At 38.0% G+C, this 15,011-nt stretch overlaps 1 protein-coding gene across 1 annotated transcript in view; it reads right to left on the bottom strand.

Annotated features, from left to right (window-relative positions):
* Window positions 1–15,011, bottom strand: part of PPP2R5A (protein phosphatase 2 regulatory subunit B'alpha) — a 77,569-nt gene that overhangs the window by 11,005 nt on the left and 51,553 nt on the right. Inside the window, exons 4-11 of the mRNA XM_072409837.1 lie at window positions 13,377–13,469; window positions 11,918–12,048; window positions 11,010–11,069; window positions 9,314–9,422; window positions 7,961–8,014; window positions 2,954–3,004; window positions 2,709–2,828; window positions 1,131–1,258 (exon numbers count right to left, since the gene is read on the bottom strand). Of these exons, the coding sequence (XP_072265938.1) occupies window positions 1,131–1,258; window positions 2,709–2,828; window positions 2,954–3,004; window positions 7,961–8,014; window positions 9,314–9,422; window positions 11,010–11,069; window positions 11,918–12,048; window positions 13,377–13,469 (746 nt within the window). The remainder of the gene's footprint in view (window positions 1–1,130; window positions 1,259–2,708; window positions 2,829–2,953; window positions 3,005–7,960; window positions 8,015–9,313; window positions 9,423–11,009; window positions 11,070–11,917; window positions 12,049–13,376; window positions 13,470–15,011) is intronic.

Below are 15,011 nucleotides of genomic sequence, written 5' to 3'. Positions count from 1 at the left end.
AAACCCTATGGACATAGTTGATGCAGAAAAAGGCATAAAAAACCCTGGTACAATTTGTTCCAACGGGAAAAAAATTCCTTCCTGATTCCATTCAATGTTCCATTGTACCCACAATCAACAGTCCCTGTTATCTTTACTTTAAAGCTTTATTACCCAATTTTTAATACTTGTTTTCTTTTTACCAACAAAAACATTTTAAATAATATTAGAATATTTGTATGTTCATCTAATTGACTGCAGCTACCTGATCATCCTGTAGGGAAGAGAGGGGCGAGGATTTAGTTGATATACAATACAATACTTACCTTATCCCCCCTCCCCCCTAATATGGAATCTAAGCAAGGGTTGTGTCACTATTTTGGCGGGATCGAAGGAAAGCAGACACTACTAGACTAGTGAGATTTGGACTTCCAGGCATGCACGCGACTCCTGTTGTAGAGATGCTGATGTCATACTATGTAGCAGTGCAGGTAGGACAGGTAAATTACCCATTTTTTCCGCCACTTTTCCTTTTTTCATTGAGTTAATATGGAGAAAGTGTACTAAAATTGAATGTCAGGTATGCTTTAAATTAAAAAAAAATTTTGGCTAAACATACACTTAAAATTGTATCAATCTCTGGCCTTCTGAACCAACACCAAGTGTTTACAATTCCAGCTGGAAAATGGGCTTTTATCAGCCAACAGACACAAACACAATGACCAAGGGGGGTATAAGTGCAGGGTTCTCCCCAGGCACTTTTAGCTGGGCGCACCACCCGGCACTTTTCAGCACCCACCCGGCTGTTTTTGGGTGGTTACCAAAGAGTTTGGTCACAATACAGGGGCTGCCACCCACCAAAAATTTCTTCCCACCCGGCTTAAAAAAATTTCTGGGTTGAGCACTGAAGTGTGTCCAGTATTTTCCCCAGAAATGGTAAGTTGGGTGGGAAGAAGCTGTAGGCAGGTGGCAGCTTCTAATAACAGACCCAACTTTTCAGTAACCACCCAAAAACAGCCATGTGGGTGGTGCGACCGGTGACCAGATGTGAATGAAAACCTTTACCCTAGCCAATAGGTGGAAATGTAACCTGGAATTTCAATATCATTTTAAGAAAGAGGAATTCTGTTAATAAAGGATATTGCACTTACGGGTTCCAGTGTTCTTTGGAGATTTTGTACAAGCTACCGAACATGACTGGTAGAATTTTGTCAATGTTCTCCTCAATCAGGCTAAGAATATATTCATTATTCCAGAAGTACAGGGCCCTCTCTGCAACCTGCACAAAAGAGAATTAGAACATTCAGATAAATGGAGTGGCCCACACAGAACATTTCACATCAGAGTTTAACTGGAAAACAATTTTCTAATCATAGACCTAAACAATGATTGCATTGTACGGGCTCAACAAGACACAGTGGGTGACTTCCGAGTGGAAACTCCCACTGAGAGATTTTAGCCAAGTCACAATAAAATGAATGCAAGGCCCTATGAAGGACTACAACAAAGCATCTTAACTCAGGAGGAAAGAGATAAGTGTAATCAATATTCCCCAAATCTTGATCAGTAAAGGGCATACATGACAAACATTGAAGTGCTTAAGTAAATAACTTGTTCAGGTAGAAATGGTCATCTGTGCCATGCAACTACATTGCTATAAAGTTAACAGCTGTACCAATACAGAGACCCAGTAATGCATTACTGCTTAATATAAAAATTCTATGCAACTATTTTATGACTACTATTATTATTATTATTATTATTATTATTATTAATAATAAACAGGATTTATATACCGCCAACATAATATGCAGCGCAATACATTAAATAGGGGTTGCAAATGACAGACAGATACAGTGACACTGGAGGAGAGAACCCTGCCCTGAAGGGTTTACAATCTAGTATATACAATCTTTATATTATAGATTTAATATTTAATGCATAACAAATAAAATGCAATTCAGGTGTATCTTAACGAAAGCTGCAGCCTCAGTAGTGCTGCAAAATGGGCAACCCTTCTCTGTAGGGAAGCAATCCCTGTGCAGAGGTCCACCCCAAATGCAAGTTTCAATTGTGGTGAGGGTAAAGACATTTAAAAACAACAGGAAACAAGTGCCTGCATCACATGAAACAAATGGGCAAAGATACAAAGCTATACTTTAGCACAGTGTTTTTTTAACCTTTTTTGAGCCACGGCACATTTTTCACATTGAAAAAATCCTGAGGCACACCACAAATCAAAAATGTTACAAAATTACATTCTGTAGCTAATTCTCTTGTCTGTAAGAATAAACAAGGCAATTAAGCTACCTACTGCCACCCACTGATATGGAAGAGTATTACAATACTCTGCCAGTTACTACAGCACAGACATTCGACAATGGTAATTGGATACATTTCCACCGTACACCCGAAGATCTCTCACGGCACACTAGTGTGCTGCGGCACAGTGATTGAAAATCACTGCTCTAGCATATGCAGCAATATAGCCACTAGAGGGAGCTGGTGCCTACTGTTATTTGTCTGCATAGTGTCCAAACTTCCTGAAGGTGGCAGTATAGCCACAGGTAGAAAATATCCAAGACCTGTGAGCTCCAATAGTTTGTATCATAACAGAGCATAAGACAGTATGCCTACAGACTGAACGCTTAAAGCATGTTTATCTTGATTGCTTGATATTGTAGACCCCAGGGTGATGTATTGGCTTAGGTTTAATAAACTCCACCTACCTGAAAGTGAGAACTGGACACACATTTTGATATTTGCTTAAACAAAGGTTCCTGAATCTTTTTGAATTGAGTTGGTTCTATTACATCCAAAATCTCTTCTATTTCACCTAAAAACATCACCTGTGACAAAAAAGAAAAACAATAAAGTTAGCCAACTTTTTCACTATATAATTAGTAAACACAGTAAATGAAAAGCTCTTTTGATAAGTTATATACATCTCTGTGACAGACAAAACTGGTATTACCTCTTTTTGGCTACAAGTTTTGGGCCAAAACTTTAAAAGTCCTCTAATAACCTGCAAATAAAGCAGACACAAACATAAAATGTTAGAACACAAATATAAAGGGCTCCACTAAAATGTTTAAACCAATTAAATCCAGCCCTGAAATCCAGGGATTTTTTTACAATGTTTGGGCAAATGAATTCTATCATTATTCCTGTTATTTGATGCTTTATGAATGGCTCCAGTTATTGCTAGCATCTTAAAGTGGAGGTAAACCTTGCAGCACTTACCTAGCCCATGCTCCTTCACTGGGCGCCGCCATCTTTCTTTTTCTGCCTAGCAACAAACGTCAGCCATCTCGATTGGCTGTGCTGGGGAAGTTGAGAATGCTGGGTTTTCCCTGGCAACTAAAGCTGGGGATGTGCATGCGCGGCTTAGCTTTTTCACATATTCCCGACGCATGGGGTGGGAAAGGCTGGCTAGGTGCTATACATAGCCCCGGTAAACCATAACAGCATCTTCCCACACGCAGACCGCCCTGGGTAACACACACACGTGATATTAAGCCTCTATGATAAAAAGAGGAGCAGAACCAAAGAGAGGAAAGCTGATAAGGAAAAGTATAGATGAAAATGGACGACCTCCAGCCAGCTAATGAGGAGGGCTATATCCGACTTGCTGCAGCTTCTTTTGCACCCTTTAAGAAGATCTTAGTGTTTAGGGAAATAAGCAACAAGCAAAATCAGTACAGAGGAGGATCTTGCACACATTTACCATTTTGCAAAGGCAAGGCCAGCCTTTAAGCTTTAGGAAACATTAGTAAACATAGTAAAACTTTTCAGAAATTTAGTAACCTGTATAACCATTTCTGCCTAATAAAGCAAGAAATAGCGGACTTTAGCTTTAAGTTTTAAGCAGGTGTTTTAAAACTTTGAAAAGGAATACAGGTTCTCTTTATACTTGCAAGTAACTACACCCATCAAAAAGAAAGAATGCTCATCACCTATTAACACTGTCATGGGGGTAGTAAAGACACATTGCTGGAATGTTGAGCACTATCTGAACATTCCACAAGACAAATACTGATAACCGTTCACCAGTTTTTTTGCATTCCGGCATTCCAGCTATTCTACAAGTAAGCAACTTATTACAACAGGCAAGGAATTCTACATGTTGCAAGACAAATCATTTTAGACAGTAATGACACATTTCTTTGGATATTTTTTATTATTGGAAAATGGATTTTTCAGGGCCTCTTTAAGACTCTTCAATCTTAGCCAGGACACTATCTGCATGGAGTTTGCAAGTTCTTCCAGTCCAGGTACTCCGGTTTCCTCCCACATTCCAAAAACATGCAGTTAGGTTCATTGGCTTCCCCTAAATTGTCCATTGACTGTAATAATGACATGACTATGGTATGGACATTAGATTGGGAGCCCTTTTGGCAGACAGCTAGTGACATAACTATGAACTTTGTACAAAGCTGCGTAATATGTTGGTGCTATATAAATACTGTGTAAAAATAATAATCTCTAGGTTTCAGCTGTTACCTTTGCTCTGCTTCTCTGTCACCAAAGCAAATAAAGACTTTCTGACTACTAAAACCTACTAACCACAATTATCCCTATGTTCATGTTCCTGATTAAAGTGGAAGACCCACTCTGAAAAATGAATGATCAGCCAGGTGGTTATTGCAGAAAGAGACAGATGATGATCCTTCTGCAATAACCGTCCTTACCTGCCTGAGCTGTCAAATATTGCTGAGCTGCGGATGTTACAGCAATCTCAGCTTCCCTTGCATGTGCTGGGAATAAATGGACTCCCATGTGCCGAGTGGGAGTTACATCTTCCTGGCATGGCCAATACAGATGGTCGAAGATCGAAATGAGGAAGAAGAAAAGATGGCGAAAGCCTGGGTTGGAACAGGTAAAGGCAAATAGCGTGGGTTTAGTTCTTAGTTCCTTTAACTGGGAATCAAATGATGATCTCAGAAAGGGGGTACTCCTAGGTGTGCCCATTAACTAAAAGTGACAGGTTTTTATTCAGACAATAGCAATGGAACAAGGAGAAGGTGAGAGTCTAAACTCAAGGAAATACCAAGCCAAGCAAATTTGCTGCTAATTGTTCCAATTGAACGCCCCACAACACTGCACACACCTATGATAATCTGCCCATGCAATTTTTTTCACAAATTGAAAAGGATTTCAGTTCTAATCCAACTGATCTTAATCATCCAATCCAAAAAAAAAAAAAAATGATTGGTATGATTGGCTCCAATTTGACTTATCAGATCACGGTAAAATCATACTGGGTGTACTAGGCCTAAGAGCAGCTAGCTTCTTCAGTTTTGTGACATTAGCTTTGCCAAGAAAAGGTTTGCTTTTAGCATAATGGAAATAAAATACTAGTTTTAGGTTGTACATATTAGACATCTGCCTATGTTCCAGTTCAATAACTTAAAATTACATTCTGCAAACCAATGGAATTTGTAGGTGTGTATAATATGTATAAATAAATTATACATATATTTTTATTATTATTAAACAGTGTTTATATAGCGCCAACATATTACACAGCGCTGTACATTAAATAGGGGTTACAAATGACAGACAGATAAAGACAGACACTGGAGAGGACCCTGTTCCGAAAAGCTTATAATCTAGGAGGTGGGGGAAGTATGGAATGGTGGAAAGTAGTGAGAGTTTAAGAGACAGAAGAAGACGGGTAGGCGAGTTTGAAAAAAAATAAAATAATATTTATATTATTATATGTATGTATGTAATATGTATATATATATACACACACACACAATAAAATACAAATACTAATGTAATTTCTAGTTTTATTTTTTTATGTGTGTGTGTGTTTATGTATATGTATTTATACACTTATATCTATACACACACACACACAACTGTATGTCTAAAGCCACAGAACGATTTTCTATATCTCCACTTTAAATGTCATTGATCTGAAGCAGTTCCTCCAGATAACAAGCAGTTAGGCCACCCGAGTTCAATAATTTTAGCATTTGGCTCTCCGTGTCTTTCATGTTTATGATATTTAACAGAAGAGAGGATACAGCTTCATGCTACACTCCCACATAAACATTCTGCCTATTTTTAGCACACCTACTTTCCAATCTGAGAGCAATGCTCATCTCTACTGTCGCCCACTCAATAGGAAAAGATTCATTTACTACATCAGCAAGCAGTATCTATGTTACATTTATATGTTCTTTAAGGTGAACGTTGCTATTCAGGCGTATGAGATTTGTAAGCATTTCCCTCAGCACTGAGAAAATATTTGGTAGATTTTAGATAATTGTCATGGCTATACTGTCACTGTTCTTTATTCTAACGTACCAATATATTTTAAAGCTCAGAGTAAAGAAAAAGCCAATACAACCCTGCCCAAACCAAATAAATCACTTTTAATTATCAATAAGCTTCTGACATTGGTCACACAGATATTTTTAATATTATCACTATTATTATACATAATAATAAACAGGATTTATATAGGGCTAACATATTACACAGCGCTGTCATTAAATAGGGGCAGCAAATGACAGACAGAGACAGACAGTGACACATGAGGAGGAGGGGACCCTAACCAAAAGAGCTTACAATCTATTAGGTGGAGGAAGTCACTAATAGACTCCCCTAAAGTATGATACATCCATCAGACTAATGCCATATCCCCAGAAGAGAACAATGAAAAGCACAATCCCATTCTACCAACTTAACTTACGTGAGTAGAGTCAAGGAGCATATTAATGGTAAACAAATATCTTAAAAAGAATGTTATTTATTACAAAATCTACAAAAAAAAAAACGGACATTACATATATTTTGATAAAAAGCCAAACAAATGGCTTGGAATCACATGTATCATGTAAAAAATTGATCAAAAATCTTTTTTGTTCCAACGCATTTCGCGGCTACAATTGCTTTCTCAGGGTTTTTTTTGTTTGTTTTTTTTATAAGGGGATAGCATGTATAGATGTCCAAATACAAGTGTGTACAAAAGAATGATGATGTTAGCAGTAACAGGTCAGAATGAGGTTTCCACAAAATTTCAGCACTGCATTTCAATAGATATCTCCCCTCCTATTGTGTGTTACTTCCCCACCTCCTAGACTGTGCCACTGTCTGTATCTGACATTTGCTATACCTATTTATTGTACAGCGCTGCGTAATATGTTGGTGCTATATAAATCCTGTTTATAATAATAATAATAATAACAGATGAAAACGTCATATGTTTGTAAAGTTTACATCCAGCCTGATCCCGCAGCAGTAAGATGTACACAACCAACAGACATGGAAAGCCTTCACATTCTGCCCAGGGACTTGGACACATCAACTGCATCCTCCAATGGTATGATGTCTAGTAAATAGGTATAGTGCAAGAGATGTGTTGCAGGTAATAATGAAACCAATCAATGTAGGAAATACTACAAGTACTGTTTTTTTTTAGGACCATTGGGAGTCCCCATGTGTCTTTGCTCTCCCAATGTCGAACTGGACGTAGATATATATTTACAATAATAAGACCATGACTACAACCCATGCATTTTGTTAATCTGATTGGGAAGAAATTGTACACAGGGGGCAGCCTCTGTATTGAGATCCAACTGTTTAGTGCCCACCCAAAAACAGACGGGTAGTTACTGAAAAGTGCTGGGTGGTGCGTCCGGCAAAAGGGTCTGGGAAGAACACTGAATTGGACCATTTCATGGGTAGGATACCCTTTTCTTTTGAAACCTGGATTGTGATATGTGGTCAGTACAGGTATTTTATATTCAAAATAGTTCTTAGAAATTTACAAGGCGTGTAGCTATTGAATGAACAATAAATGGAAAATCCCTATACAGAAGGATGCCGCAGGACCTTGTGGTACGTCTCCAGATCCGGCCTGGCTTCAAACAAGTTAAGGGAACATTCTTTCATTTTACAAGTTGGTATTTTTCGGATACAGAACACTTAGCCAAAGTACATAGGGAAGGAATGTCAAAATACTTACTGGCTCGGTCAGTGTTGCGTCTTTCTCCAAAAACTGGACCACGCAATATGCTAGCTGTAAAGAAAAAAAAAAATCTTTATGAAACAGAGCTTGTAGGTTCATACAGAACAGCTTAAATTATTTAATACAACTAAAAGTACAGTGTGTTTTAGATATAGAGGTATATTCATGCTTAGGGTGAATCAAAAGCCAAAACTTTGGAATCTTACTGTCTTCTTCTGTCTTAAAAGAACAGAAAATAATCTCTCTCCAAAGGACAGAAAAACCTCTCAGACATTTGTAGAACAAGTGTTCTCATTATAAGATTTCACCTCTATACCGGTTTCCATCCTGGTGACATGTTTTGTTTTGGATTTCTTTTCCAAAAGACAATGGTCATGAGGACACACAGGGTGAAGCTCACCAACTGGGACAAGGGCAGCAACAAAAAACATGACAGATGCTCCAACACTTCCAAACTTTATGCTCTTTAAGATAGAGGTGCCCAAACTATCATTTTAGTTGGTGTTTCCCTGCATTGTATTAAAAGCAGATCCACACACCCCACCGTGACCAATTTGGGTCCAACCATGGCTGTATTACTCAAGCTAGGTTTAGTGCTTCCTCAGAATAATTGCAATAATTAGCCATATTTTAATATATGTAGACCCTGGTTCTTGTGTCGTAAATTCTGCACTGCTATTGCACCACCCAACTTTCTTTCTCAATCTTCCAAGTTTAGTTCTGTTGGTCTACTCCATTCAGATATCCTAGGTTTCATCACAGCAGTCCAAAAGCATGCAGTTGGGTTATTTGGCTTCCCCCTAAAATTGATCTCTATACTAAATAATGACATATGACTATGGTAGGGACTTTTTATCGGGAGCTCTTTTGAGGGACAGTTAGTGACATGACTATAGACTTTGTACAGCGCTGCATAATATGTTAGTGCTATATTAGTACTGTATAATACATTAAAAGTATGTATCTTGTTGAATTTAGTTATATGAGCAGTAAGGTGCATTGATCAACTAAACAATTCCAGTCTAAAGTGCTGCTTGTCTGTATATTGTCTGCAAATGTGTTCGTTATGACAGCTACTAATTAACTTCTACAACTATCAATGAAAGGCAAACCTGAATAAAGAATGCACCTTTTAAGACTGACTTTTAATGAAAGACATCTTGTTTCTAAAGAAAATTCTAGCTTAGAGCAATACTGCTGCTCTACAGCGATCGGTGTACTTATACAAGATCATTATGTGTGTTCATTCTAAGCTCTCTCAATTCAATTATAGAGCAGCAACAGGTGCAAAGACTTCACGCAGCAAGTACTTTTCTTCTCAATGTGACAGCGTAAAGGCATCACACTGACCTGTGCATGAAACAGAGCCAGGCCCTTAGCTGTGTGCATAGGAATCAGGACTTTCATGAGAAATTGCTTGTGCTCAGCTTTTAACGGTAATGCAAATCCATTGATGATGCTGTAAAATAAAGACAAGAGATTTCAGTAAGGATTCCTCCCATGCAAAGACAAAAATACACGTTACCCAATATTTATTGGAGGGAGTCTTCAGACATTCATTAAAATGTATGTTTAATCTAATTACATTTATCCTTAACTGGTTCTATCCTGCATACTTCATCAATGTGCTGATTCTTTTTACAGCAAATCCGTTGCATTTTCAACCGGTATAATTTTTTTTTAACCCTGTGGTACTCTCACAGGTTACGGGTGCTTCTCTATGCAATGCATCCATATCATAGCTGTACAGGAGCTTCCTGTATAGCTCTAGGAAACACCCACATATGATCCTGACCCCCAATGATTAAAAGATCATGAAATGCATGGGACAAGGACAGTCAGGCTGGGGAGGGAATGGCTAGATAATGTTGTACATCCACCAGGAAATTAGATGGGCTTTATCTGACTCGCTGTAGATTCACTCGCATTATGCAACTAAATCAGAACAAACAGTTTCAATATAAGAAAAGCAGCTTTTACATCAGTGCAGGACTGAAGGTAAAAAGAGTAGAGCTCAGCTTTAAAAGCTCATTTAACAGCATACTAAAGTTTATAGGGAAAAAAAAAACAAAGCAGGAATGTACTGGGCTGTTTCTGTGTACTTACTGGGTATATCTAATGAGGGTATTTCTCCTTTCTTTTTTTTGTATAACATATACAAACGAGAACAGTCAGTATTTTTTTTAAAGCCCAATTAAACCAGCCTGATTTGTTTTTGAAATGCGGCCAAGCTGTATACACAGCATAAAATCTGATCTGCTCTAACAGGGAAGTGCAGGAGATAGGGTTTAAATAACCTGTTCTGCAGCAATTTGAAGAGTTGGACAGAAGGGAATCTGGACCACTGACACATTTACCCTTGAATAGTGCACAGGGGTCAATGGTGCCCTCCATACCTGAGCAGCACTGTTGATTAGGGCTGTCTGTAGGGAAGGAGAGGGGGTGTTCTGTCAGAAGGAGAGCTAGGCTGCTGCTTCATGTGTGAGATCTGCAGTCCAAATATAGAGATAGCTGCAGCACGGGGTATTTTAACACTTGCTGAAGCATTTACTAGTTCAAGAAGAACAGATTCATTACTGTCTATGCAGCCAAGTTGCAATACAGTAATAAATCATGAGGATTTATTTGGTCTAAAAAAAAAAAAATACCGGATGGTTTAGAAAGACTTATACATAATTAGGGGATATCCGTATTTAATGTAGTAGTTTTTGAGTGTATGCAATTCACATCAGAAGGAGTTGACATTTTATAAAGGGGGACCTGTGTTCTCCCAGCCGCTTTTAGCCAGGTCCACAACTCGGCACTTTTCAGCAACCACCTGGCTGTTTTTGAGAGGTTACTGAAGAGCTGGGTCACGTTACTCGCCTACAATTTCCTCCCACCCAGCCTATAAAATTTCTGGGTTGAGCATTGGGTATGTACTTTTACTGATAAGTACTGATGTGAATAAAACATTCCACGTTTGTAGTAGATCCATAAACATGACTGGCACTGTACAAGCCATAACAAACATTCTCTACATTTCCTTATTATACTAATAAATTACCTGCCCAATATTTCCAGCAATTCTGCCACACCATTAAAATGTTCAGTTTCATAGATAAACCTGTTGAGGAAACCAAAATGTATTTAAATGGTTAATTTATGGTAAAATTATTTAGTGCAACAAATAGTATTATAAGAAAACACAAAAAAATATTTTTATAACAATCTTACTGTTTTGTGCAGGTATGCAACCAGAAATCTGGGTGGCCATATTCAAATCTAATTATCCCTATATGATGTACAGCTCTGCATAATATGTTGGCGCTATGGAAATACGGTTTATTAACAATAATCAATCATAGTCAAAGACTAACAAAGTTTGAGACAACAGTGTCTCCCCCAGCCCCTTTTAGCCGGGTGCAGCACCTGGCACTTTTCAGTAACCACCCAGCTGTTTTTGGTTGGTTACTGAAAGGTTGGATCACAAGGTGGGCTGGACAATACTTGGGCTTCAAGACCCGGTAAAGTTAGTTTGCTTTAGAACTAAACCCTGCTATACACACGTCCCCAGTCCCATCAAAAGCGCCACCATTTCTTCCTTCTTCTCTTCCTCATTCCAATCTTTATAAAACTTGATTGGCTGGGATGAACAACCAGGAGCACAGGAATTCATTCAGTCCCAGCAAGCACAGGGGAAGCATGCACACCTAAGCTTCTGAATAGTTCACCAGACCAATCAGGAATCAAGGGAACCAATTAAGCACTGAGAGAACTGGGATTTCAGGGTTCAATGGAGTGATCAAGCAGGTAAGAATTATTATTACAGAAGAGATATCACCTGTTCCTTTCTGCAATAATGCCCTGCCTGATCCAACATTTTTAAAAGTGTAAAAAAAAAAAACAATGGGAAAGTAATAGGGAAACAGCTTCATGAAGTGATGCCTTATCAATTAGGAATAAATACCATACCTGAGAAAAATGTTGTTAATCTGCTTTCTGATGAATGCTCTTAGGCCAAGAAACTTGCCATATATTCGATGTAATACAGTCTTTAAAAACTCTCGTTCTCTGGGGTCTTCACTGTCAAACAGCTCCAACAGCTGAAAACAAGAGGGCAGACATAATAAGCAAAGGCTGCGTATTTAGGTAAAGCGTTAACAACTTAGTGGCAATCAATCTGTGTTTTAAAAAAGTAGTAAAATACAACCTAATCAGTTACTTTACTGTGCACCAGAGTTTTGCTGTGCACTAATTTACTGTAGGGGATTTTTTGGCACGACCAGAATAAGGCACTACGAGTGTAAATTTGTCTAACTTCCATTATTGCATGCTCTCTCAACCTTTTAATATGGGGGGATCTCTTAAAATAACTTTTAAATCTTAGGGAACCCTGTTATTGTTTGTAAATCCACAGCTTACAGTACATTAGTGTGGTTAACAGTGAGAAGAATGTCTCTTATTTTGCTGGCTATTAGGAAGAATGTCACCCTTACAGATAAACAAAAAGATCATTGGTGTCAGTGGTAAGTGAGCTGAGAGGCACAAAGTGCTCATTGCTCAAGGAAATCCAAGCAACCTCGAGAGAGAGTCCGCCTAGTGTGCCTTCTTGACCTCCTAAAATGGCCAAGTAGCCAAAAAAGTTTGCTGACCCCTGCTTCGACAAACCCTGATTGAAAAACACTGCATTAAAGGATTTGCAAATATGTATGTCTTTTAAAACTACAGACAGCAAAAATAAAGAATCTACATTAGATTTTTTTATAATCAAAACACACACTGTGCTTATAACCCTACTGTCAGTTCACAGGTTGCAAAGTCTTGGACCATGAACACTAACCCTTGCATACCAGGAACATCCCCACAAGACCTGCTCTGAATGAATATTCACAATTTTAGCTCTTGTCACTCCAATCCTTATGTGTCTTTATTTTTGCAGAAAAAGAACCCACAAAGGGGTACATTAAGGTAATGATTTTTCTTTTCAAATGTCATGGCATAAATCATACCATTTTACAAACAAAACCAGTCATTTTTTTTCTGTAGTGCAAAAACCATGGTATAGTGCAGTAATGGGCACTGTGGTTACTGCAGTCTCATATGATGCTAAAAAAAAAAGAAGTGATTTTGTTTTAATGGGACGCAACAGAGCCAGATGTGCTCCCAAGCTTTTGTACTACATTGTAAACTACAATGGACTTATTTAGCCAACTGAATTGCAGCAATCGGAGTTTTAAAACGCTGAACATAGAGCAAATATAAATCCTAAGTAAACCCGCAGAGATACAAATAATGAATGGAATATTTATGGACTATAAAAATGAACTAAGCAGATGTAAACATACCAGAGGATGAACTTAAGAGATTCACAGTATAGAACAAAAAGATAGCTTGGGTATTAGTCATTACATTTCACAAACTAACGCCTTACCTGTTGCACAAATTTCTGGTCCACAAACCTCTTTGCAATGCTTGGCTGAAAATCTGGACTTTCCAAAAATCTCAGAAAAAATTCATACACCAACTGCAAAATGAAGAAATAAATTGTACATTAGGACATTTGTAAAACATCTACATTTGAAAACACATGACAAAAATAAAAGCAAAATCAACACTGCAGCCGAAAATGCACAAAATATTGGAAAAGAGAATTAAAAATCCTTAAGGACATACTGGATATACATTATCATTAAAAAAAGATTTATAATGCACCAACATATTATGCAGCGCTGTACAATAAATAGGGGTTGCAAATGACAGACAGATACAGACAGTGACACAGGAGGAGAGCACCCTGCCCCGAAGAGCTTACAATCCAGGAAATTCCTATGTTAGTGTACTTGATGCCTGAAGGACAACTTGCCTTAATAGCAGCAGAATGGCAAACTATTGTGTGTTACTCAAATGAATAAAAAATGACAGAGATCTTGATCTAGCAGGTACAAAAAGACACCAGTAAGTAGACCTAGTCCCTGCTTACTTCAAAGGTTTATTTTCTGAAGTCCCTGAAATGCAACCTGGTTGCTTCAGAGAAGCAGAATAGCCTCCATGTTTGCTTATATTTCAGTGATATATGTCATTTTCCTGGTGTCTAAAATATATTCCCTGTGTTGCCTTATAGTGTTTTAAAAGCAAAGATAAAGCATGTTATGGTTTTCTTGCTTCACAGCCTGAAACTCTCAAAGATAAAGGAAATAAAGACCCTAGGGACCCCAGAAGTTCCTTTGGATTCTTCTTCTAACTATGGGCTTCTACCTTTCTTCAAGTTTGTGGGACAACTTTCCCACAATTACCAATCAGGGATAAGAACTCATTCTGGACAAGGAAACTAACAGTCCAAATAAATGCCTCAAGTTGGCAATAACAGAAATCTGAATTTCTACTCAATCCTTAAAATATTATATTTACACAGTAAATAAATAATATATATATATATATATATATATATATATATATATATATATATATATATAGCGCTGACATATTACACAGCGTTGTACAAAGTCCATAGTCATGTCACTAGCTGTCCCTCAAAGGAGCTCACGATCTAATGTCTCCACCATAGTCATATGCAAGTAGCATAGCCTAAGAAGAATTTTTGGGGGGAAGCCAATTAACCTAACTGCATGCTTTTGGGTTGTGGAAGGAAATCGGAGTACCTTGAGGAAACCCAGACACAGGGGGGGGAAAACTATAAACTCCATGCAGATACTGCCCTGTGAACCTGGAACCTAGCACTGCAAAGACCTGTATGCTAACCTCTGAGCCACCGTACTGAACACCTCCTAGGTAATATTTCTTAATATTTGTATTCACCTCCTGGACAGATGAAGCAGTAAGGCCATTCTATAACACATGTTTGAACTTGTTGGCTACAGCGCAAAAAAGATGACACTCAAAAACAACAAAACTATCAATACAAATGTACTGTCAGTGGCTTGAACAATGAATCTATTATCAACCTGAAGACAGATCAGCCTGCATGGTGGCCTTATAGCCTGACCCTGAGCTGACATTGCAAAGATATATATATATATATATATATATATATATATATATATATATA

The sequence above is a fragment of the Pyxicephalus adspersus genome, chromosome 4 (genome assembly GCF_032062135.1).
Source record: "Pyxicephalus adspersus chromosome 4, UCB_Pads_2.0, whole genome shotgun sequence".
Taxonomy (NCBI): domain Eukaryota; kingdom Metazoa; phylum Chordata; class Amphibia; order Anura; family Pyxicephalidae; genus Pyxicephalus; species Pyxicephalus adspersus.
The sequence above is the reverse complement of the archived record's forward strand: the minus strand, read 5'-3'. Positions and strand labels throughout refer to the sequence as shown.